General features: G+C 40.6%; 2 protein-coding genes across 15 annotated transcripts in view; one reads left to right on the forward strand and one right to left on the reverse strand.

Annotated features, from left to right (window-relative positions):
* Positions 1–19: 19 nt before the first annotated feature.
* Positions 20–25,129, reverse strand: CRYZL1 (crystallin zeta like 1). 9 transcript variants are annotated; one of them, XM_064471171.1, is made up of 16 exons: positions 24,598–24,686; positions 23,934–24,020; positions 23,470–23,541; positions 20,525–20,602; positions 19,905–19,977; positions 18,506–18,550; positions 14,838–14,906; positions 12,683–12,816; positions 11,776–11,887; positions 7,962–7,985; positions 6,290–6,388; positions 5,410–5,531; positions 4,845–4,950; positions 3,128–3,173; positions 2,409–2,551; positions 20–142 (listed from the first exon to the last, which is right to left on the reverse strand). In XM_064471171.1, the coding sequence occupies exons 3-15, from the start codon at positions 23,533–23,535 to the stop codon at positions 2,452–2,454; spliced, it is 1,074 nt and encodes a 357-aa protein (XP_064327241.1). In that variant the 5' UTR covers positions 23,536–23,541; positions 23,934–24,020; positions 24,598–24,686; the 3' UTR covers positions 20–142; positions 2,409–2,451. The 9 variants fall into 9 exon arrangements, with proteins under 9 accessions (XP_064327241.1, XP_064327294.1, XP_064327272.1 ...); XM_064471224.1 differs by lacking the exon at positions 20–142 and having other exon boundaries at positions 156–2,551; positions 3,128–3,174; positions 4,842–4,950; XM_064471202.1 differs by lacking the exons at positions 20–142; positions 24,598–24,686 and adding an exon at positions 25,107–25,129 and having other exon boundaries at positions 157–2,551.
* ITSN1 (intersectin 1) overlaps positions 24,886–26,009 on the forward strand; it is a 153,508-nt gene continuing 152,384 nt past the window's right edge. For 2 of the 6 annotated variants that reach the window (XM_064471092.1, XM_064471123.1), the window contains exon 1: positions 25,242–25,430. The gene's annotated coding sequence lies outside the window, so the exon portion shown is untranslated. Of the gene's footprint in view, positions 25,034–25,241; positions 25,470–26,009 lie in introns of those variants that run through there. The other 4 variants (XM_064471109.1, XM_064471099.1, XM_064471116.1 and 1 more) reach the window with 4 other exon arrangements.

Below are 26,009 nucleotides of genomic sequence, written 5' to 3' on the forward strand. Positions count from 1 at the left end.
CTGCGAAGCCAGTACGTTAAAACAGCGTTACTGCTAAAATACGTAAATGGATTTCTGGATCCACTCGGAAGCCTGCCTGAATAGATTTCTCTAGTCAGGTGTCGAGGAAATCGCCACATAGCTGCAGCAGGACAAAAATCACCTGTGAAGATAACAGAATGCGGTTACAGTTGTGTGAAATGTGAGACTAAACACACACTGTGCATATTTGGGGTAGAAACTAGTTTTGATGGCAATTTGCAGCACTGGCTAGAGCCTATGCTGGAGTGTTTTGCTTGGGACTAGGGTACCTTTCTGCACCAATCATCCCCTTGCTGCCAAAAAATGGGCAGCAGTTCTCAGCCCATGCTAGTCAGCTGATCCTTTCCTGAATACAGCTCTGCGGGCCATTAAATAAAACGATGGATTATAAAACTAATCCAGACACAAAGCTGTTTTTGAAGACATGCGGCTGTGCTTAAAAGCAATCTAAGTGTCATCCACACTTCATCTGGCCGCGTGGGGCTTGAGCTCACCAGAGCAGAAGCATCCTCGGCAAAACCCAGGCAAGAGCCTGAGCTGGCAGTGCTCCTGGCATGCCTCTCAGGGTTAGTGGCACAACAGGAGACCACAGGCAGCCTCCATGGGGCCATCAGATTGGCATACAGGTAGCAGTGAAGTGTACGCAACTTTCTTGTCAAAACTACAAAGGAACAGGCAGGCACCTGGCAGCCTTTTTCTCCAGAGCCAGACAGCCTTGCTCTCGCACTCAAAACTACTGTCTGCTTTCGTTTGTCAGGGGATGTGCAAGAGAGGAGGCAATTGCTTAGGGAGCCTCACGAATGCTCTTGTTCAAGCACATGTAAATCTAAACCTAGCATTATTAAAGAGCATTAGAAAATGCTGAGGCATCTCAGCCAACTAAATGCACCAATAGGCAGCATAACACTCACAGTACAGAGAGACATTTGCTTCATAACCTGATCCAGCTGAAAGACTAAGGCCACTTTGGCAATAGCTGGCCTTAGCCTCTTGCACGTGGGGTTCAAAAGGCATTTATTTATGTAGTTAGGAGCAACATATCTACTGACAAAAGAGCTAGTCAAATAAAACCTATACTATAAAAATCTTCTGCAGTTTTGTCAGTGGTTGTTCCTGTTTTGTTAAACCTTCTTTTTTAACTCTCATTTTGTTTCCTCAGGTCTACTTTATTTTGCAACATTTAAGCTATAATGAACACCACCAGGAAAAAATGAGCAGTTGGGCACAATGATTCAGAATAAATGTCAACCTAACAGAGGATTCACATGTGTTAGATGTGTGTGTGTACACACGTACATAAAAGCATCACTTATTTTCAAGGCTGCATTACATCACATTACTAGTAAAATAAGATTTACTCATGCTTTATGTGCTTCCCTTGGGTCATTTATCAAAAACTTACTACAAGTCCGGTGAATGACAGAAGATAGACTAATCACACTTCTAAATAATCTATTCTCACTCAATATTCCAACTTCTTACACTGGTTTATAGTGCTAGCGTCCACTGTTTGCGCCATTCACACAGTGAAAACGAATAGCACACTTGAACAGAAAAAAATATTTTTGCTGTCAAATAAAAGCAAGTAGGAAGCCATATGCTTTGAAGAAAGAAAACCAGCAGTTCTTTCCCTACTGCTGATTTGCAGATGGTTCACAGCAATGGAGGATGCTGGATAAACAGATTTGAGCTGTGCTAGGCACAGGCTTGCTTTTAAAAGAGGGGAAGTGAAAGTGCACAGCATAGGAAGGTCTTACTGGAAAGATTTCAAAGATAACATTACAGTAACAAGATCCATAAAGTGTCTCTAACATCTGAATGACACAATCAGCTTATGGACTCTAGATTTACTAGGTTTACTGCCTGGTTGCTAAAATGAAGAAAATCAGCTGTAGGGGGGAACTCTTACTGTCAGTGTCATATCCTTCCCTTCCAGCATCCTTGCCAACTGTGAGGGGTTTGCCTGTCTTTCAATTAAATGACAATTTTAAATGTGGATTAAAGACTTATATGTACCACAGAGAGTGCTCAGTCTCAATGCAGTCAAAAGCAAAAGGTGACTATTGGTAGGGGACGGAGAAGGGAGAACTAATAAAAACCACCAGATTTTTTTATCCTTTAATTTCTTATGGTTGAAAACCAATGGCAACTGAGTTTGCCTGTAGACGTTACTGGTATTTGTAATTGGGACAGGGCAGACAAGATTTGTGTGTCAAGACTGCCTCTTTAGAAGTTGCTGATGGGAACATTCTGCTCAACTGGACCAAGAAAACCCCTGAAGTCACAGGATCTTCGCAGACCATTTGTGCTGAGGTACAAAAGATCTTTAAATTCCAGTTACAGAATTATTTTAAAGTGTACACTAATTTACTTTTCAAATACATTACGTTTCTTTATCTTCCACAGGCTTAGAAATCAGGAAATTGCATGTCAGAACTGGATGACTTGTCTTTTTCTTGCTTGATTCTTCTGAACTATTTCCATAGAAACTTTGGCTTCATACAATGGGATCGGTTCATCCAGCTGAGGCCTAAAATGGAACAATAAATCAGAAATGTCTGGTGAACATACTCAGATCAACAGAAATATTGCAGGACTACTGCTATAGACTTTACTTTCACTGTGTAAACTTTACGCCTTAAACAAAATAAAAGTTTAATAGCACTGCTTGGGTTCACAGAAGAAGGGAAGAGCCCTAAAGCAAACAGGAAACAGAAGTTAATTAAAAGATATCCTTCTAGTGGGAGGGGAGGGGGGGAAGGTGGTGGTGGTGAGGCTTTTCCTCAACAGCAATACTGTTATCCTGCATTAAGAGGAAGGATCTTCCATTCCCACCTCATTATGGGAGTCTTCTTGTCCAGTGAAGCTGTTACTCTTCTCAGAGGAGTGTTAGACAGACCTAATGTCTTTTACAGCCAACACCATTTCTCAATCAGACACGCTGCTGAGCAGCCAGACACTCTTCCTCCATGAAGAATAGAAGGAGCTGCCTCTGTTAAATTTTGACACACAGCATAATCGCGGGGTTTACCAAGTTTCCTTGTGCGAGCCTGCTATATTACAAACAGAAATAGACCATAAACTGCTCCATATAAACATCTCTCACCTGAAAACACTACTTGATAATTTCTCCATTATATCTTCTAAGATGGGTATCTAAGAGGACTGTCAAGGTAACAAGTATCTACAGATAAATCCTTCTATAATCACATTTGCTGGCAACAGCCCTGTATTGACACAAAACCAGCAGAATCAAGGCAAAATGAAAATTCCAATCTGTACATCAGATTTGTGCACTTTATATATCAGAAACCTCCTTTCTTGAAATAGTATGCAGAAATGAAATATGGAAAATTGAATTTTTAAAAATAAAGCAAAGGGGTTAAGACTGACAAACGCAGCCCATGCTAGTACAACATTAATCAATCAGAATGGCAATTGCATTTTTTGTGCAGAATGAAGACGACGGACTTTGGTACCAGTTAACTTTCCCTACTATTCACACAGACATCTTAGGCAAAAATCAAAAAAAAGTTGGGAACGTAGCAAAGGCTGTAAATTCTTGGAGCACCACGGTGTATCTCTAAGGGTTCTTTGAGTTAGTGACTAACCTTCATGACAGTGCAACCGATGCGGCTCTACTCAGTCTTTACATGAAACCAAAGTAGTAATGTTCCTTGCTTCATTTTAAGAGCAATCTGCTTAATATTGAAGCTCAAGCCATTTTGAAAAAAGCAATCACCTTGCAGTCTCTTCAGATTATATTAATGCCATATGCTCAAGAATTTCACGAGAGAGAGAGAGATACAAAAAAGGCAAGTTTTTCCTTTCAACTTTTAAAGCCTGTTGTGATAAAACATGCTGTTGTTTTTAAAGATACCCCAGGAGACAAGAGAAGTCTGTTTAGTCAGCTTACTTTTTGGATGCGGATAACTACTCAGTAAGCATTCAACAAAAATACCAAACTACAAACCGATTCATGATAACCTGCATCCTATAAATATTTCCTTCATTTGCCTGACCTTGCCTAATCTACTTTGCAGTTTAGTGGAGGAGGGGAGGGCTTCCCTGCAGTATAGTTAGTCGTTTCACAAATATAATGACTTAATCCTCACCTGCCTCTGCTGTTCTGCTAAACTGAGAAAGTGATTCAGCAGATCTCATAGTCTGCAGTGCAGTACAGAACAGGGAGGGTCCTTAAAGCCATAAGCAGACAAACCTTCCATTACTTGAAGTGATCCACTGAAAACTGGCATGCTATAGAAAGCTCAGAGTCCAGTTGCTTAAGGCCAAACATATGTAGTGCAAATGGAGGAGGCATTCTGCTTCCCATACCCACATCTTTGCTCAATAAATTTTATGTACGTAACATTGCAAATAAGGAAAAGGTTATGAAGACAAACTATTTTAACTTTTACAGTTAAACTGACTGCATTAAGATTTACAGATAATGCATCTACTGCCCTAAAGTACAAAAAAGAAATTGCAAAAATGTCATATGCATGACATAAAAACTTATAGAATCAAATCTTCAATTAATTGGTTCAATCTTGAAACCAAATGTTGCGTTTTCTCCAGAATGTGTGTTTTCTATTTCAGCACTGCTTTTAACGAAGCACGTAGAAACACATATTTAGAAGGAACGCAGAGATTAGCTTAAAACATGAGTGTACGTTACATTTTAGTTACGCTGTATACTTAGCTGTGCTTTAAGCCTGTGGTTATGTAATGGAGTTGAAGAGACTCTGTCGGTTGGTTTCTCGCTTATATTTCCATCCACTCCTATTAGCAGTCAGTATTCAAAATGACCATCAAAAGGATATAGAGATACTTCCCTTGCTGTATATTGGACAAGTTCCATATCTCTTCATTCAGAAAGGAGATGGTGGCTCCTTTAAGAAACAAGGAATGGCTATCTGGAGGATCCAGCTTAAACAAAATGAAGAAAAATGTTATTTAATTACATATTCCTATAGAGGTTAAATGGTTATTTTATATTGATGTTTAAAAAAACCAAACAACATTAAAAAACCCTACCCCTTGCCCACTCTTAGAACTTAGCAAACTTGAAATATTTATAGCTTTAAATGATACTTTTCTGCCCTGTCGAACAGTTTAATACCCTGAGCCAAACAAAATGTGTCCTTTAAAATTTGTCAGCATAGCCAAGCTATTAACATAACTTAACTATCATCCTAGAGAAGACCGCCCCAAAATTGTCCCAAAGGAAAATAAAAACATTTATTTTATGAATGCTGCATGCTTCCCATTTTCGGGATGTGAAAACTGATGTTATTTAACAGTGGGGAACCATTCAGCTGTGACAGAAGCTCACAGACACAGCCATATATATACTGTGCTACAAACTTACAGACACAGTATCTTTACCTGAAGATTTTTTTCTGTTGTTATCCAGTGTCCCCCAACACCAAGAAGAGCAATGATATCATGCTTATGAGGCAGCAACTGTGATTTTGAGGTTGATTCATCTTCAGCACTATATAATTTCACTGGGGGTGGGGGGAGGAAAGAACAGATTAATTCAAGCTCAGAAGAAAAAACTGTTCAGAATGAAATGTCCATCTCTCCCTGTACTGAAATCCACATGCCTCAGAATTCTTTAAAGTCCCATGTCTTCAGATACAAACCAGTTGCAATATATGTGTATGAACACACACAATGAAAGACGGCTGTCTGGACCAGCACTACAATTAAATGACACTGTTAGTCACATGAGAGTATCTGAGAAAGCAGAAGATTTAGGAAATTCAATATCTATTTCTTTTAACACATTTTAACACATTTAACATATTTTAGTGGAACTCTGCGGAGTTCTTCCGTTATTTCAGCTAAAAATAGTGACTTCAGAGTTTTCAACTATTACGATTGTTTTAGAATACAGGTTGAAAGTACTGGGGATTATGGCGTGATTTTTGTGTTAAAATAAGGTAGCATAAACAATGATGTCACAGCTTTACTTTTTAAACACATTTTTTCTTTTCAGTTTTAAATAGAGGAAAACTTCAGACCAATTTAGCAGATGACTAACACTATTACATGCTTCCACTAGAGGGTGATATGAGGAGATCTTAAAGAGATCTTGCTTAAGGAGATCTATTGAGTAAAGATACATACACAAAATTGCATGGGAACAAGCAACTGGTAACTGGTTTGAGGTGATGCAGCCTCCACCTATATTATTTGGAAATAATAATAAGAAAAATCCACTAACAGTGCTCTCGTGACCAGGTTTTCATCAGTTACATACCTCCAGCATCTAGAACAATATCCACTCCCAGGCCACCCGTTTCCTCCAAGCAGCTTTCTGCCACATCTATCTTTCCATTTGATACATCTATCACTCGAGCTGGAAAGAGCAGCACGTTTGGTCAATTACAACCACAGAATCACAGAATGGCAGGGGTTGGAAGGACCTCTGGAGATCATCTTGTCCAACCCCCCTGCTTGAGCAGGCACACCTAGAGTAGGGGGCACAGGAACACATCCAGGCGGGTTTTGAACGACTCCGGAGAAGGACACTCCACAGCCTCCCCGGGCAGCCTGTTCCACTGCTCTGCCACCCTCACAGGAAAGAGGTTTCTCCTGATACTCAGGTGGAACTTCCTGTGTTCCAGCCTGTGCCCACTGTCCCTTGTCGGGCACCACTGAAAGTGTCTGGCCCCACCCTCTTGACACCCACCCTTCAGATATTTATAAGCATTGACAAGATCCCTCTTCAGTCTTCTCTTCTCTTCTCCAGGCTAAACAAAGACAGGTCTTTCAGCCTTTCCTCATTACAGAGATGCTCCAGTCCCCTGATCATCTTCATAGCTCATAATAAATGCAGTAATAAAAATGTAGAGTTTAGATTCAGGGCGGAACAGAAAATTTCTAGTTTCGGAAAGTATTACAAGCAACTTTGCAGCTCAGTCAAAAAACCTAGCCAGTGGGTTTTTTTGTTTTCCAATACAGTACAAGATCAACATCAAAAATATGCATTAGCTTAATGCAGAAGGAAAACTCACAAGTCTGTTAAGGCCAAAAAGGATAAAGTGTGCTACTATAAGAATTAGAAATCTTTCTGTAAGTTCATTCTTTGCTATTCTTGTTTTCCAAAAGTGCCTTCAAAAATATTGAGTTCTGGCGTGACTAGCCAGGTTATTGAAGCAAAGACAGTGGCCGAAAGATAAGAAAGCACCTTATTACATGCCTCCCAATTTTCAAATTATCTGTCAAATCACCATAGCAGTAATGCTTTGGGAGAGATTTCCAAGCATAGCTTTCTTCCCTTACTCTACAGAAAACCCACCATTTCCTGCCAGTCCCTTGAAAAGCCCTTCTCCTGCTTTCACATCATAATGGGAAACAAAAACGTGTTCTTCCTAGCATGGAGCCCTGACAGCCCACTGCAAGTCAGAAGTAAACATGTAAAAATGCAATAAATTCAGTCACTTACGAGGCATTGACTTGACTCTTCTTATGATTCCAGCAAGTCTTTTAACCTTATTATATCCATCTTAGTAGCACTGTTACTTATCTCAAAGCATGGATAAACTTACTAATATATTACTTTCTGCATGATGTTTTTAACCTGTAAATGGCTCTCTGGGCCATTAAGTAAATATTTAGATGGAAGTACTTACATCTCCTCTTGAAATATTTCTGAAATGGAAGTCACTACATTTTCTTCTCATATATCTGTGATACCCTATTTATAGATGGTTATAAAGATAAACCACATCAGCAGGAACAACTAGGGCAGAGAAAGAGCAGCTAAGCTTTTTAGTTTTATTTCATAATTATGAGGTAGAACAAACATTTAGAAACTAAACAGGCCAAAGACTTCTCAGCAAAGCAATAATTGAAATAATGTCAAATACATTTGGAGGCACATTTCCAAAGCATAATGGATTAAACCCAAATTTGCAATGCGTACTTACCCACCAAAGGCTGCCGTAAACCTTCTTGAATTTAATCACAGGGGGTGGGAAGGAAGGAGAGAAGAAAAATTGCAAGAAACTGGTCATTAAGAAGAATATTAACAAATACTCAGTCAATGCTTTGGGTTTTTTTTTGTTTGGGGTTTGGGGTTTTTTTTCCTTCCAATCAAATCATATGATACATTCAAAATCTTAGGTCAATCATTAAATTTTTTCACTGAAGTTCTCTGGCTAGAGAAAACTCATGCGCATAATTTAATAAAAATGTCACATTAATTCAATAATGACAGTCACATTCCCTGTATGCAAATAAAACCCCTTAATATTCTTTTCATATTAGTTTCTTGAGTCAAGAAGTTCAAAGTTTTCTCTTAACATGGCAATTTGACATGGTATAAAGTTTCTATGAATAGTTTCACTTCCTGAGAATGATTCTGATTTAATAGACTCAAAGCCTGACTATCAAAAAGGCAGGCAATGATTTCATCAGTTCAACTATTTTCTACTTTCTGTTTACCAAAATTTCCAGTTTTGTTACTTAATACAATAGTTCAAACAGTACTCATCAAAATCCTGTTCAGTTTGCTTCCCAGCAAAACACTGCAACAATTTCTCTCCACTGTGGAAAAGGCTGAGCAACAAATTATAGTACAATTTTCTATAAACCTTTGTCATTTATGCAAAATTTCTCACAAAACATATGAAAACTACTCAGTTTCTTCTGTGACTTGCACAACTTCTAAAGTAACATTATTCTGACTGGCAAAAAGGCTTCAGTTTCTCTCTTCTTTCACTGTTGGTGAGAAGTAGAAATATCAATATTTCCACAACTTCCTAACAGAGTTTACTTTCACCCAGTAAGTTCAGCTACAGAGTTTAAAACCTGTCACACAAAAGATCTGCTACTTGGTTTATTGAACATGCTCAAGAGAGCCATGAAATCACTGATGAGTGCTTACCAGAAACACATTCACTGCAAGCTCAATATTGGTCTTAAAGAAAAAAAACCTCAAAGAACAAACCAAACCAAAAATAAGAAGGGGGTGACCTAGGGAACAGAAGAAATATATATGTGCATATATTTTTTTCTTCTGTTCTCTAACATCACACTATTTATGTAATATTTTACCTCTAGTCTGATACATGGGTATTAAAATGTCACGATTTCTTATAATCCCCTCCTTCATATTATTATTATTACATTCACTCCAGATATCTCTGAAGACATGCAAAGAACCCATCCTGTTGGTCTAAATATGAATCCTTAAACATTAACAGGAACTTCTAGTTCAGGCACTGGAATCGTATTTATTACAAAAAACCAAACCAAACTAAAACTCACAAAACCTCCCAAAACAAAACAAAGTGGCTTTTTGCTTTCACACTCCAACTGTTATATCTGTTTATTTGAAGTAAAGTTGCAATTAAAAAATTTTCCCCTAATGTTTACATTCCACAAACATTTGCAAAACTGCTAAACTAAACTCCTATTGTTGTAAAACAAGCGTGTACATGAGCAATATAAGGCATAGCCTTTTCACTGCAAGAGATGGTTATTTGAACCATTTTATGAGTGGCTAGCTATGGTATATCCCGATAACACAAACTGCTGCTCATTGACTACTGATAAACTCCTTCTAAAAATGAAAATAAAAACCAACCCCACTAAACAAGCGCAAAACTGAAAAAGCCTCCACCCACAGACATTATAAGCCAGCTTAGACATAGCTAGCTACGCTGGGGTTACTTGGAATGTTTATGTTATACTAACATTCATATAACTTAACAACGCCAGCAAAAAGTAAATATACCAAGCAACCCATATTCATGTCATATTCATATATGCTGACAAGGCTATGATAATAAAATTAATTGCAAAGTCCTTTCTTAGCTAATAAAGTTTTCATATCATTAGCAAATATACCCATAAAATATTAAGAGGTGAAGTTTTAGCTATTTTGTATTTACTCTTTTTACCCCATTTCAACTGGCATGACATTTATGTATCAACAGCATTCACAAAAATGCTTTATATACTGATGTCTGTAATGTCTACTGTTAGAGTAGAAAATACTTCTGAAATAAGAAAAGGAAAAAATAGGTTTTTTGTGAAGTTGAAAAAAAAAAAATTGAGATAACATAAAAATCTAGAGATATAAGTCTGCCAGGTCTTTAAGGAAATGATTACATTCCCGACACAAAACTTTGCAGTTCCCTGTTGAAGATCATCAAGGTCATACAGCAACAATGCCTTTCTCCCTGCTCTTGTGTAATAACCTCTGCTCAGCACTCCACTTCCTGCTGCATTATCAGCACTCCAAAGCCACTACTGGAAGAGCCAAATACTCACTTGGTTGGCTGGAAGTGAATCACTCCCAGCGCTGCAGATGTGTGTGAACGTGCAGCCCCAGAATGCACATGCACACTGTGTTGGCTCTGTGCTCCCACTGCCAGTTCTGTTCTCAGGAGCCAGAAAGGAATTAAAATTGACAAGAACGCCGTTCTCTCTGTGTCTAAAGACCAGCTCTCTGGCTTATTTCACCCCTCTGCTAGCTTACTATTCTTGAGCCAGCAGGGAGAGCACAAGGACAATACTATGTGCACCTGCGTATCAGCAATGCCTGATTTTAGTGAGACACTAAGAACAAGAGAGGAGATTTGAAAGCTGCTCTAATTCGCCATTGGGAAAGCCAAGGCCACTAACAATATTGCTGCGCAAAACAAGAAAAGAGAAAGGAGTCAGAGTCAGGGACAGTTAACCTTGATATTATCTTTTAAACCAGATTTCATCTTAACCCGTATATATTTTTTGATTGATGGGGCTGTAATATACATAGACATGGTAACTGACTACACAAAGCATTCCCCACAAAGATATTCTTGTAAGTGGAACACCTCCTCATACTTTGAATGACAACAAAAATCATACACTGAAAAATAAACTTAGCGATTATACTTGGGGCAGTCTTTGCATTTTGAGGAGGCAGCATCAGACACTAGTTGTAACCCTCTGTTCACTGTACAGCAAAGAGCATGGACTGCAATCAAACTGGAAATGCCTTTTTAAAACCCTCTGAATTAGGAAATATTCTACTTTCCTCCACTTTGCAGCACTGAAATAAGAGAAAGTTTGATCAGGAAAGGTGCTGGTAACTTTATAGAGTCTTTTCCCACGGTCCAAATAGCACTGTTATTTTCAGGGAACCCCCTCCAAAAACTTGAGTACCAAAGGAAAGAAATGGAAAAAGTCATAGATGAATGGAAGTATTATGTCTAATGCAAAGCTCATTTGGAAAACAGGAAAATGCAGTCTTTGGGAATCTAGCTATAGTGATGACAGTACTTGAAAGTGAGCTGCCACGCAGCTTGATAAATACTATTAGAAGTAATTTGAGTCTGATGAATGCTGTATCTCAATTATATGATTTCATCTGAACTCTGGCTTAGGTACCTAGATTACATACTGTGATACTGGTGATTTAGTAATGCTTTCTTCTTTTTCACAAGCAACAATTTCATAAAATGAAAAGACTTCTTGAGTAGTTAGGCCAAAAGCCAGCACTCAAGTACTATTGTGTGAGAAGGAAAATACCGAGAGACAGTCATCACAACTTAAACAAAAAAATAAAAATGCCATTAAACACACCTAAAATATAAATACCTATGGAGTACAGAATAAATTCTAAAACTAATTAGACTATTTATAAATTTGTATTTCAGTTTTCAGCTACTCAAATAAGTCCCTAGGCTAACAAAAAAAAAATAATTGAGACATTATTTAGAATAAACTTCAGTACTGAAGAATACAACTTACCCACAGGAGGCCGAAGCCTCTCCAGGTACTGCTTATCTTCAAGACTGTATGCAGTAGAGATTACTTTTGCTCCTCTATGTTGTGCTAACTGAATAGCTATTGTACCAAATGGCTGTGGAATTAAAAAGGTAGATGGATTTATTTATAACAACAATTTGATGCAGTTTAAGAATGATTATATTGCAAAGGATGTTCAGGAGATGTCAGGAGACTACCCAAAAAATGAACTTTGTCCTTCAGTAAAATACATCTGAACCAAGAATCTGAATATTCACAGATCTGCTTCTGTTCCAAGTGAGGCCCAAACAGTCGTTTCATCTGGGATGCTCTGAACAAACTTTTAGGAGTTAACAAGTTCTCCTCTCTGACAAAATTGCTCAGATTCTACTTTTAAGTGATGCAAGTATCATAACTGCAATCACAACTTGTAGCTTCGGGCTTCCTTGCTTGTTGAAGGAAGAAGTGCTACCAGCAAAAAGCCCCAGACAGATTTACATGAACAAATCTTGGCTGAGGCAAGCTCCACATCTTCATTAGCAATAAAGATTGCAGTAATGCAAATGAGACTGTTTATATCTAAGAGAAGTTAAAAAGCAGTGGTGGGAAAGGAATGAAAAATTAAGACACTTCCCTCCAGTTACACCTGAGGGCTTAGGGTAAAACCATGTCGATGTAAAACACCACAAAAGAACTACCTCTTCACTACCCACACAACATGTAAAGGGCTGCATTCTTGGTTCAGTATCTATGTGGGAGGGCCTTTCCTACTAATCCAGGAGTAAAATGCAAGGCTTGATAAGTTTAGTATATTGTAAGAAATTCAATTGTTCTGGTGATAAGACAGTCATATATGGCAGAGGTAATCTTTCTGTTCCAAAATTGTTATCGTTGCACAGTTGTTACCTACACTTGCTCCATCCATTACAAGGACAGTTTTTCCAGGAGAGACTTGGGAAAGGTAGTGTAAAGCTGTGTATGCTCGGACACCATCACGAACAGCCCCGGCTGCTTCAACCCAACAAACTTTTTCTGGTTTACGAACTAATTTTGGGGAAAAAAACAAACAAACAAATGGGAAAAAAAGGCAGCTAGTCCCTTACATATCACTCAATTATTTTTTAGACTTCATCAACTTCTAAAACACGAAAAAAATTATACAAGTCAAATCGTCTACAGGTGTAATTCTGATCTATTTCACAGAGGCAATATTCCAGTGTTGTGGCTCATGGCAGTGTTAGGTCAGCTACATGGAGTCCAAGTGGAAAAGGCAGTTGTTATGCCACGACTAATCAGTTTGCTTCTGCAGGACTCCTGTGAGCAAGGTCAAATACACATACAATATTTAAACAGGAAAAAAGAAAGACACACCCACTTCCTACCATAACCTCCTCACAGGAATGATCTGAGGAGGTCTCTTCTTTTCACAAAGGTAATTCTGACACAGAGAATGTACAACGCGAGTTCCAACCCATGAGTTCTTAATTCTCTTTCTCTATAGGTTAGAATCTTCTACTTCAAAATCCATTTGTATAAACAGCTTCTGGAGGTTATAACACTTTTTAAGAGAGATAAAGGCCAAGACAACATTATCTGTCATCTGTGTTTTCTGTTGTCTCTACCTGCAAGACGCTAGAGTTTTGCCATTCTATCCACACATTTAAAAGCCTGGGGAGGTAATGTTAATGAAGTACTCTGTTAACTAGAAGTCACAAGTTTAACCACCATTTTTAATGTAAGCAGTTTACATGATTTAGCAGAGACCTGGATACCAAGGTAGAACGTCATCAAAGCCCAGCTCAGAGTCTAGTGTAGAACAGAATTATGTAGGTGCAATCCCTTTGAGGCATGCTAGAAAGTAAAAAGACTGGAAAAGTTTGGTCTGTCCCTTTAAGCATGGGAAGTGACAGCATAGGCTGAATCGGGGAAGCTATGAAACAACATAAGCAATGCGATCACCTGGGATCATTTATCAGCATGCTGGAGAAGAATTTTAGTGATCATCACCAGCATCATCACTTTGTGCGCCAGTTCATACTACTTAGCACAAAGCAAGCTACTGAAGGTAATAAAAAGTCAGAAATATTTTCTGACTATAGCTAACATAAATAGCGACAAGACCTCTAGATTTCATTTTGCTTGATTTGTACTTTTAAGTGTTACACAGAATAAACTTTATTCCTTCGTCCTCGTGAATCCATGACTTATTTTACAAAAACGGCCATAGCTAGTCAGGAAAATTTCATCTTCAAAAAGTCAACATAAATAATACTTGTTTACCTCACATATATAAAAAAAACATGGAAAGGATATTTTAGCATGTTTTATGCAATAAAAGTAGGGGTTTGGTTTTGGTCTAAACAAATTTAAAGGAGTTGCCTCATAACTATACATGTTGAATTCACTGACAGTCACAGAAACACAATACAAACTAATTTGAGCATAAGAGTAGCTTGCTCAAAGTAACACAACAAACTGCTGGGAGAAGCACATATATTCCCAAGTTTAGTATTCTACACATTAAAGCACTCTATAGTCAGAAAGGGGAAACTGGAAAGTCAAAATAATCGAAAAGAATGTTTCAATACTAGGTTTTGCCCAATCCTCATTCCCTGAAAACTCCTTTCTTCAGCTTCTATTCTGCTAATTTTATACCATCTGTTAGGCTGGTCACAAGTGATGTTCCTGAACTGAAACAAGGTGAGGAAAAAAGCTAATTTATCCTCATTTAATTTTGTGACAGATGAGGTGAGGAAAAAGGAGAAAGACAATGAAGCAACAAATAGGGAAGTTAAAAGGGGAAAACAAAAAAAAAAAAGAGAGTCAGCTTGTGTGGTTTAGGCAAAATATTAACCCATTAAATGATAACAGCAAACAAAAAAACCCTTGAGAGTACATAGGATTCAAAGCTTCTATGAACAGGCCAAGCAGACAGAATGCCTAAATGTTGCGATACAGAACAAATTTGCGAAAAGGTCCAAGTCAATTAACTCCCTATTAGAAAAGCTAAACAAGTCTAAAGATATAGTAAATGTAAATATTAGCAAAATATATGAACTACGTACCCAAGTAATGCTCATGAACTAGAATAACTTCACAAAGACCAGACTCTTCAGAATCCAGGGGCAAAATTCCTGAAAAAAAAAATTGAACACAGACCTTCAATTTCAAACAAGCATATGTTATAACCTAATGAAATTGTTAGTCCCACTTGGTCTGTGGTTCAGGTACCTCTTGTCAGGTTTATGACAGGTTAAGAAAACTTGGCGAGGCAACAGCCTGTAATCTCTACAGGCACAGTGCACAAGATGGTTCCAAAGGTGCTCCAAACAGCACTTAGGGGTTGGGGAGAGAAATAATGGGGACACTACTGGTTGCTTTTTGCTACTGGCACACTTAATTTTTGTCAGGTCATGTCTGAACTCATTTCACACTGCTCTTGCTCTAATGAGTGCTCCTGTTTCTGCTCTGGGCCATGGCTAACAAAGAGGAAAGCCGAGCTCTGATACTGCAGATGGCCACAGACCAAGCCACACTACAGATACAGGCATCAGGATCGAAGAGTAGAGGTAAGTGTGTTGTTAGCAAAGACAGCAAGAAAGGGACAGAAAGCAGCAGAGGAAGAACAAGCAAGAATGTGCGAGTGTAAGTTTTAAAAAGCCGGAACAGAGAAGAACTGAAGGAAAAAAGCCACTCATGGAATGGAAGACAGTGAAAGCAAACGCAGAACAGGCAGAAGGGAAAAAAAAAAATCCATCCTGGTCATAACAGTGCTTTTTTCCTCCAGTGGCCAAAGAAGGACACTCATGAACAGTAGGTTCTGGCATCCGATCAGTCTTCTGAATATATGTACCCTCTCTCCTGAGTAAAACAATATTTTCTTCCCTCTCCCATCCACATCTTATACTCCATTTAGACCAAAGCAAGGGCTTTGGCTTAAAATCCTTTGGCTGCTATTTCCAGCCTTTCACAATTCCCATTAAAAAAATGGTTACCCTACAGTGCTTGTATGCTTCTGCAGATCTCTCAAGGGTTTATCTGTGGAATAATAATAATAAAAAGACTAAAGTAACTATCTGCAGCAGCTATTGTGCAACTAGGAAATAATGCTAGAAGGGCAAGAATCTCAGAACAGAACTCACTTTCTTACAACATCCCTATCAATTCTGTCTTACTTTCACAACTTAAGTCATCCTCTAATCCTTTAGTTTAGCATACAAACTACAAACACGTATGAAAGAATGTCCCTAAGAAATATCTCTTCTATCCTACAGCATCATTCAGATTTTGATGACTAATACAGTATCGTATTTCAAATGTTAAGAAAAATATCCTCATAGTAAACTAAAATAGCCTTGCACCTAAACCAATTTGCATTCTAACATCTTACTACAGAAGCAGCAAAACACAGAATGAATAATACACAAAGACGTTCCATTTCTTGACAGACGTAGAAGTTCAGGAACAAGTCACGTTACCTCCTAACACTTGAGACAGCCTTCAAGGAGTCATTACACGTTGCCATCGACCCATGTTGATTTCAGGGTGTCTAAAACCACTCACAAAACCATGACCCTTCCATGTACCGAAGGAAAGACATATGGAAGCTTCAAGAACCATGTCCTTCCGTGTACCTCATAATGCTTAGAGAAGCTCCAATATGAAGTATAGACCGTGACACACATCAAGCATTTGACACAAGTACCAAATTAGATTTTTCACCTTACTTGCCAGAAATACTCCACATAGTGTAGGGCTTTCATGCACTGATTATTTATCTATTCAGTAACAGGCCATATGGAAGAACCAACATGCAAACTGGCTAACCACCAGTAAATCTAAGCAGGTACATTTATATTCAGGTTCATGGCTCCAAATATTTGTGGCCAATTTAACTCTCAGAATACTTTCCCTGCACTTACTTTAATGAGGAACATGGCATAATTGATTGCTAAAAGATTCTGAGAGCAACAAGTAAAACTGACTGTAACTTTGAAAGAAAGTAATGAATGTATCTCAACACAAAAGATTTTTGGCTGGTCTGAGGAGGTTTTACTACTGTGTTTTTCTTAACCAACGAACCACTTATGTATAAGAGAATACATTATATAGACAAAGAAATCTCTTCTGGAAAATGAAAGAAGGAACAGAAAAACTTTAAAAGTGAGATGTGTCCCACTCTTGGTATGATTTTAGGAATAGATGAATGATTTAACACACTTCAAGTACTTCCAGTAAGCTCAGTACTAGTCTTACATGAAAAAGAGTAGATTCATAAATAAGGACCATATTACCACATTATTACCATTAAACTCAATAAGGAGTATATACCAGGACTATACTCTTCGATAGAAGGACAAGCTTTTTTCTAAAATTCAGGTAGAAATATTTTTCTGACAATTGTGTATTTTGGGACAGTTTGATGTTATTAAACACAGAGGTAACCAAGCCACTTAGCAATTGTTTATTTTCTTTTAAATCTGCTCATTCATTGACTATGTATAAACTCACAGCAATAGTAATTGGGAAGCGTGCTTGTTAGGGAAGATTTACCATAACAGAAATTTTTCACTCTGATCTTTTGTCTTTATTGCATTGACCTTGGATGCATAACGTTGAACAGCTGTTTGAAAGGGAATGCTATGAGATTTCAGTATTTAAAGTGTGTTTTCTTTCTTTTAGGGCTAAAAATATTTAACGCTGTTTCCTTCAACTTCCTACTTCCATACATGTAATTCCGACTCTTCTGTACCTGCATTCACAAACATTCAGTATTCAAGAACAAAAACCACAGACAGCAGAAGTCTCAGACAAAAATTAATCTGCTTCTTTCATGACCCAAGTACAGAGTCCATTCCTTTGATTTACACTGAAGTAGCTTAGCTGGTTCAAACTATTCTAAATTTGAATTCACAAGAATGGAATCAAGCCCTAATTCACAGAAAAAAAAAAATCCAACCATGGACTCCCTGTGGTTAAGTTAGGGGGGAAACAAGTCCACTTTCAAGAACTCTACTGTGCAGTAAAAACAAAGATTCTGGAAAACAGGCAGCCTGAATCAGTGTTTCTTTTTAAATGTGGCCTTGTATTTAGCAAAACACCTGAGTACGTGCACTACTTTTGGCAACTCAGAAAAATCCAGTAGAACTGGTGAACCTACTTGCATGTTTAAGTTAGGGCTACTCTTGATTTCTTTACTCAAACAGGAATTGACATGACTTAGAAGGAACTGAACAGTCTTCAGTATGCTTGAACAAGAGAGTCATCACCAGCAGTTAAAAGTATATTTTTATATCATCCTCAAGAAAGCAGGAAATATAAGCCTAGACTTTGTATCATCCACAGAAATCAAAAGACACACATTAATTACATCAGGATGGTATTATACAGGAAGGTATTATAAATACAAATAACTGTGTATGAATTCAGATGGTTGGCTTTAGAACACTCACTCCCCATGGCCTATTGGACCCAGGCATATATTCTTAAAGAGTCAGTGAATGCAGTGGGACTATGACAGATTATATTAGCTGGGGACCTGAACCAAAAAACTTCCCTAAGAGAACACTTTCAGAATACAATTCTTATTTATAAGAGCTTATTCACATGACACTAGTTGAATCTTTGAAAAGAGATGTCTAATTGTAGCTTTGGCAATGATTATAACCTCAGCCATTCATTATAAAATAGTACTAATTGCGTTAGTTGATAAGGCAAACAAGCATTAACTTACCCACTACTTCATCATCTGGCTGAAAAAAGGTCACCTTTCTTCCAACTCACAAAGATTATATGAAAAGCAGGAAAGAAGGTATGAAGATAAACATTTATAGCTGAAATTGAACATGCAATCCAGAGCACTGTTTGTCACTAACTCTCAAAACTAAAAATACACCCTGCTAGTGAAAAAAAAAATTTTTTTATTAAATATGCTCATACCAAACCCAAAAGTTTAATTCACTAAACCTTGGCACCCCATGCACAAACAGTTACATGCAAGTACACACACGTATATGTGTTTGAAAGATCTAGGCTTTAAACTACGCATCAAAGGTGGATATGCCAGTGAAACACTGCAGAAATTCCTGAATGTTATTTTGTCGTCACTATTCCAACAAATTAATTTTTTGAAATAAATTAAAGACTGTTACAGCATGTACAGGTAATATCTTAAGATCTCAGTGCATGGGTCAGGGCAATCCCAAGCACAAATACAGGCTGGGCAGCAAATGGATCGAGAGCAGCCCTGAGGAGGACTTGGGGGCATTGGTGGATGAGAAGCTCGACATGAGCCAGCAACTTGTACTCGCAGCCCAGAATGCCAACCAGATCCTGGGCTGCATCAAAAGCAGCATGGTCAACAGGTCAAGGAAGTGATTCTGCCCCTCTACTCCACTCTGGTGAGACCCCAACTGGAGTCCTGCTTCCAGCTCTGGGGCCCCTAACATAAGGACAGAGACCTGTTGGAGCGGGTCCAGAGGAGGGCCACAAAAAATGATCACAAGGGCTGGAGCACCTCCTCTCTAAACACAGGCTGAGAGAGTTGGGGTTGTTCAGCCTGGAGAAGGCTCCAGGGACACCTTATTGCAGCCTTTCAGTACTTAAAGGGGGCTTCTAAGAAAGATGGGGACAAACTTTTTAGCAGGGCCTGTTGTGATAGGACAAAGGGTTATGGTTTTAAAGTAAAAGAAGAAAGATTTAAACTAGATGTAAGGAATAAATTCTTCACTATGGGGCTGGTGAGGCACTGGAACAGGTTGCCCAGAGAAGTTGTGGGTGCCCCATCACTGGAAATGTCCAAGGCCAGGCTGGATGGGGCTTTGAGTGACCTGGTCTAGTGGAAGCTGCCCCTGCGCATGGCAGGGGGTTGGAACTAGATGATCTTTGAAGGTCTCTTCCAACCCAAACCATTCTATGAGCAAGCTGTCATGCTTTTTTTTTTTTTTGAAACTCTGAACAGATATGCAGGAATTAGAGTCCAGTTCCTTTTTTTCCCCTTTCATTTCAGTATCATTACTGACTTAGGGGAAGCCTCATTAGGAAAGCAAATAGTTCCTATATTTAAAGGTGTACCATGCAAACAGACCTTAATTCTTGCTTCATACCCTCAAAAGACAATTATACTAACTTACCTTCCAATACAACTCCAGAAATTTCTCGACCAACAGGTAGAAGCTCCTTCTCCAGTTTAATTTCTGACAGAAGCTAAATGAAAATAATGGTTACAACATTTTTACTAAGGCTCTAAATTTGCTTATATGTTATCATCTTACAGTGTCTGGTATCCATAGTAAGAAAGTTGGGTCATTACCAAAATGTTATTTGGAGGGAAAAAAGTATATACATTCCTCATTTAATATTAAAAACTTTGCACTAGTTTTCTGTATTTAAATTTAGAAGCATATTAAAACAAAACAAACCCAAAACAAGACAAACCCCAGACTTATTAACAGGCAAGCCAAATTGTGACTTAAAGTCAGTATGCAGAGGATGATAAAAGGGATTTACTGTAAGAGAACTCACAAGCAACAACTGATCTTCCTCCATAAATTAGGAACCAAATTACAGGTGCTTTTATTTAAAGAGATATGCAAGAATACCACATGAATCCTGTGCCCTCTTTCTCAGCAGTAAAGCCATATCCTCAGATGGCATAAATGGAATTGTGCCAATTACCACCTAACGCTCTGGCTTAGATCTTCAACGGAAACTGTAAACACCTCTAGCTTTTATAAATAAAATATGCAAATACCTTTGTATCTATCCAGCTCAGTGCACAGGCTCTAACTTGTACTTTTACATCGTTGTCTCTCGTAGGAGGAAGGTTTTCCTAGGACAAATTTATAGATGTTCCATTATAAAATGTAACATGAATGCACTAGTAGGATTCTCTCAAGCTCTTGAAAGCATGTTTTCACAGAGTCTTTGTTTTAGATTGTTTTATAGTCAGAACAAGAAATTTCTTTCAATGCACAGGGAACTGATATCACAATGGATTTATAATACTATTTTGACTACATGTGTATTACTATTACAAAGTGACAACTACACCTTACTAAACCTCACCAGACACCGACATTATTTTTCTGCCTTTTTTTTTTTTTTTCCAAGTTAAATATCACACCCTTATCTGAAACAATTTTAGTAGGTAATTACGTCCCTAATGTCTAACAAACAGAAGGAAGCAGATCTTTAATATTAAAACTATACTGCAAGAGTGATAGTGAATTTTAAGAGAACTTTGACATGAATATGTGACATACTGAGGTAACTGTTCAAGTAGTCGAGATAGTGTCAAAGAAAGAGCATTGATAAAAATCATTGTTAAGTCCCACAAATGATGGGCACCTCACACACAGAAGTGTTCTACTAATGAAGTCTCCCCTTACTATTTCAACTTTTGGTTTTGGGATTGATATCTGAAACGATTTTAAGTAGTTGAGTACTGCTACCTTGAAGTACTTAATTAGCTAAGTTGAGTTTTGGACCTCTGACTCCACACAGCTGTTCAAGAGCTATCTCAGATACTGGAGGCAAAACCATGTATTTCCATGTTATACTGTAGTCTGTAGTATATATGTCTGTTGGAAGTGAAACACTAATGAGAAAGTAATGAGAGCGCTTTGTTTTTACTTCTGAAGTTAAGATACATTCTTAAGTGTTTAAGCATCCTTTGATTTTTTTTTAAACTCTTCCCAAGAAACAGCTGTTGCTTTTCGCTTAGGCTTAGCAACATGAACAGTAACCTCTGTCCAAGGAATATTGAGCTGAACTTTTTCTCACCCCAGCTGAGTTAAGCACATGCTGTTCCTTTAAAATTGCAAGGCATTTTGCCAGTCAGACTGCCCTCCTGCTCCTCAAACAACCCAAAGTGGGTTCTCACTCTTTGTTCCACAAAACAGAAAAGCCATTAAACTGTGGAACTATAAGAGTTCTGCATCCCTGTTTAAAAAAAAAAAAAAAAAAAAAGAAGAAAGGTTAGAGTCTAAGGGACTTATGTAATTTTAACATTATACTGTCTTTTGGAACTGTCCTTTTGGTATACTCAGTGAACCTAAGTACTGCTGCAATGCACAAAATAAAACTGCTTTAAGAACAGAAGAGATGATTAAATGTTTGTGGTGTTAACTGGTTCTTGCCTTCATAATTTAGATACGTCATTTTTAGGAACTGACCAAGCACCATAGAAGAAGGTTTGCTATGGAAATTCTTCATCCAAGCTACTGACTTTTTGTTATCCACCGTTTGCTCTATGAAGGTCTCCTCAGGCAACCAGCTTTCATTTTTCTCACTTTTTTCAATATTTATTTCTATTTAAGATGAGGATTTCTTAGTACTAGTCATTACACAGACACCTGCAGAATCAGTTCCTGTCTGAAGAGATTTAAGTAGGCAAGTAGGCAGGCAAAGTCTATGCACATGACTGCAGTTTCAAGATCTGCTTTAGCTTACCCAGGACTGTACCAGAGCTGCCTGGCTTACCTGTTGCCAGTATCTACATATTCCCATCCCCTCTTTTGTGTTGGCGCTAGCAATCATGGAGCCATCACAATGATGTGAACTAACTTGTAAATTACTAGTTTTCACCTGGATAAGTAAGCTGACCCTTCTCACTTTATAGCTGCAGGATTCTTAAAACCATTACAAGGAACAGAACAAAAACATGCAAAAGCACAATTTCACAATCAGTTTAAGTAGATCTGAGACTGCTCCATGGATATGCACCTTGGTTGTATCAAAATCACCCATCTCATTGCATCTTTCTCTTCAGGCAGTTCATTAGATGTGCTTCACTACTGGGACCTTGCAGCTGCTCAAGCAAGATTTTCACTAGCACTATATTGTTGCATTTTGATACATGGCTCATAGGTATATTTAGGTATCCATATTACACAGGTAATATACATAGGTATATTTAGGTATCTATATTACACAGGTATACACAGGTGTCTATAGTAATTTATTTTGTGCCTCTAAGACATGTAAGAACACAGGTTCACATCCTCAAAACCATGTAAACATTTTTCTACTGTTCAGACAGCCATCCTGCATCGATATACACACACTGACATCCTAGTTTAGCCTTATGCCACAAGCTCATGTGTATGCACGCACTTACCCAATTAACGTTTGCATCAAACTGACAAAGACTCTTTGACACAACAGTTTCGGCTAAATTTGACAGAAAAATAGTTGTCTTCTTGCTGTTCCTTTAAGTTGTAGGAAAATGGGTAGCTAGACAAAGGAGACTTATCAGTGCCTCTGAGAAAAGGCCGCACTGTGATCGCAATCCTCACTAAGAGCAAAGAACTCACAAGAGGAAAGGAAATAACAGTAGGAACGCTCCAAACATGATAAATTCTCTAGCTGCATTTCTACTTTTTCAGTGACCAGAAAATCCAGCCAGGAGATGTGAATCCATATGAAGTCAGGGTTCATTTGTTGCACCTGCAAAATTTGTTTTTAAAATACGGATGCCAAAACTGTATAAATTTAGCACTGGTCTTGCCAAGTGCTGCATGGTGATGGTAAAATACACCTCCCCTACTTTTATTTACCTGCCTGTATGTGCAAGGATTACACCAGTTCTTTTTTTAAGTCTACAGAAGAGTTAGGTGTTTCAATTCCCTTGTGGCACTCAGCCACACTCTCTTCTTCCGCTGAATGATTAATAGTGCTGTTATGATCAGGACTCACTCTTTCCCGGAAGACAAATGTCATCTCCTCTCCAGGTGAATTCTGCTGACAATACAAGGCCTTCATAGTGATCTGAAAAAAGACACAGCAACCAAAGTATAATGCATGCAGTATCTACAGAACAAACAAGTAACTAAAGCTTTATATTACTTTAGAAGCAGAACAGTGATGGTTTGCAAGCAACACAGGCCTATGAGTCCATCTAATATGTAAGTTCTAAAACAGGTGGAAAGATATGCTGTTACCTGCAACAGGTTACATCAGTATTGTTGACCATAACATAGCAAATACTAAGGACTGAGGATGTACAGCAAAAGGCAATGAATGATAACATGGGAGTTACCAATTGGTGCTTCAATGCAGTAGATGGGTTGTTTGCCACCCAGGCTAGAAGGCACGCAATTTGACTAGCTCAGACAAAGGAGCGCAAAGCGCAATATAACCACTGCAGGAGTACAACGAACCTTATATATGACTTCACTAAAAATCACAACTTGGGTTTTTGGGTTCCTCTCCCAACCTGGTGTATGTTGTCCTCAACAAACAGCCTTCTGGAGACGAAGAAAAAAAGTTAAAAAAAGAGGTCTCTTCCAGTTACAGGAAAAAGAAAAGCACAGAGCAGAGGCGGAAGACCTTGAGGCTATTCTGTCGCCTCTGGCAAGCAGCTCTAACAACCTTGGGGACCCTGAGACACCTCGTCTTTCAGAAAGGCAGCGCAGCGCTGCAGCCGGGACCCGGCACAGCCCCGACGGGGCCCGCAGGGAGACCTGAACCCACGGGTGCCGGGCCACTCGGGCTGCCTCCCGCCGCCGCCGCAGCACCCACACCTTCCCTGAGGGCAGCCACCAAGCTGCGACCGCCTCGGCGGGCTCCACTCCTTTAGCCGTTAGTGCCACCGGCCACACCACTGCTATGATTCCGGTGCTTTACCGAACCGGAAAGCTGCGCCTCTGCCTCCGTGCCGAAACATCCGCGGCAGCCCCTCAGCGCCCGCCATGGGTGACACCGGCGCGGAGACGCCGCCGAACCGAGGAGCTCCGAGCCCGCCCGAGGCGCCCGGAGTCCTTCACCCCGGGGTCCCCGGCTGTAAAATTCCCCCTCTCCCCCCAGGAAACGGAGATAACAAACCAGCGGCCACCCCAGGAAGCGCCGCCGCCTCACGACCAGCGGTTGCCATGACAAACCGTTACTTCCGCCGCGCTCCCACCTGGGCGCCCTCCGGCACCGCCCCGACATCCAGACAGGCCCCCATCTGAGCTGGTGATTGGCCACAGCTGCCACCGATCGGCACAGAAGCGGAGGCGGGATTGGGTAGGACGGCTGTCACTCGCTACGAGAGGAGGCGGGGAGAGGCGACCACCACCCCCGCCTTCCCTCCCACAACCGGCGGCGCGCGAGACTACGCGGCCCAGCAGGCTGCGGGGCGCGGCGGTCGCCCAGTGTAACTACCCGGGAGCAGGGCCAGGACACGGCCGGTAGTGGGGTGGGGGGCGGAAGAAACATCGGCTTGAGCTACACTTACGTAAAATAAAGGGGCGGGCTGGCCGCCCCCCACCCCGCAGAGGTGAGGAGGCGAGCCCGGCCGCACCCCCTCCCCCCTCCCCCCGCCCCCCCGGCTCCGCTCCCTCCGCGCTGACCCCCTTGGCAGAACTTTGATTGGCCGGAGGAGGCCGGGTCCCCGCCTCCCTCCCGGCCTCTGATTGGCGGTGTTCGCCTGCCCGTCGCGCTGGACTGGCGGGGCGCGAGGGAAGCCGTGGCCGCGCGTCAGTACGGCGGCTGTGAGGGGTTGCGCGAGCCAGGGCTCCGCCCCCTCGCCGCCCGCCAGAGGGTGGCTGAGGAGGCAGCGGGAGGGGATGGTGCGTCTGGCGGAGGCGGTGGCGGGCGCCGCTGCTTCGGCTCCTCCATCCCCCCCGCCGTCGCCATGGGTGTGAGTAGGGTCCCCCGACCCACGCAGATATGAGGTACTGCCCGGCGCCGGGAGGAGACGGGTAGAAGGAGGGGTGAGTGGGGGGAACGACACCCCCTCATGGGGAGTGGCGACGGTTCACCCCAGGCCAACGGCGCCCGGCGCCCACCCGCGGCGGGGGGGGGGGGGGGAGGGCTGCCTCCGCCACCTCCCGCCGCCTCAGCACGGTACCGGCGACCGGGCGTGTCCCCGCTGACAGGCGCCCGGTGCCCAGCGTGGAGAGCAAGGCGTCCCTGCTCCTCTTCATCCCCCTCAGCGCCGCGGTCGTCGCCGGTGTGGGCGGCCGGCGTGTTGCGGGGGGCGGCGCGGAGCCGTGAGGTGGGCGCCCGCGGGATGCGCCTCTCGCGCGGGTCCGGCGCCGGCTGCTGGGCGCCGCCGCTTGTCTTCCTCGGGCTGCCCCCCTCTTTTTTTTTTTTTAACTATTATTGTTTTATTTTTTATCGGTACCTCACCGGGCTGGGTGTTCGCGGGTGCTGTTTTTGCGTAGCGACGGTTTTGCGTGTGGAAGAAAGCAGGGCAATGCGGCGGGGGGAGCGCCCCGGTTCGTGCGCGCTGGCTCGGCGGTAGCATTAGC

This window comes from Phalacrocorax carbo, chromosome 1, assembly GCF_963921805.1.
Source record: "Phalacrocorax carbo chromosome 1, bPhaCar2.1, whole genome shotgun sequence".
NCBI classification, from domain to species: Eukaryota; Metazoa; Chordata; class Aves; order Suliformes; family Phalacrocoracidae; genus Phalacrocorax; species Phalacrocorax carbo.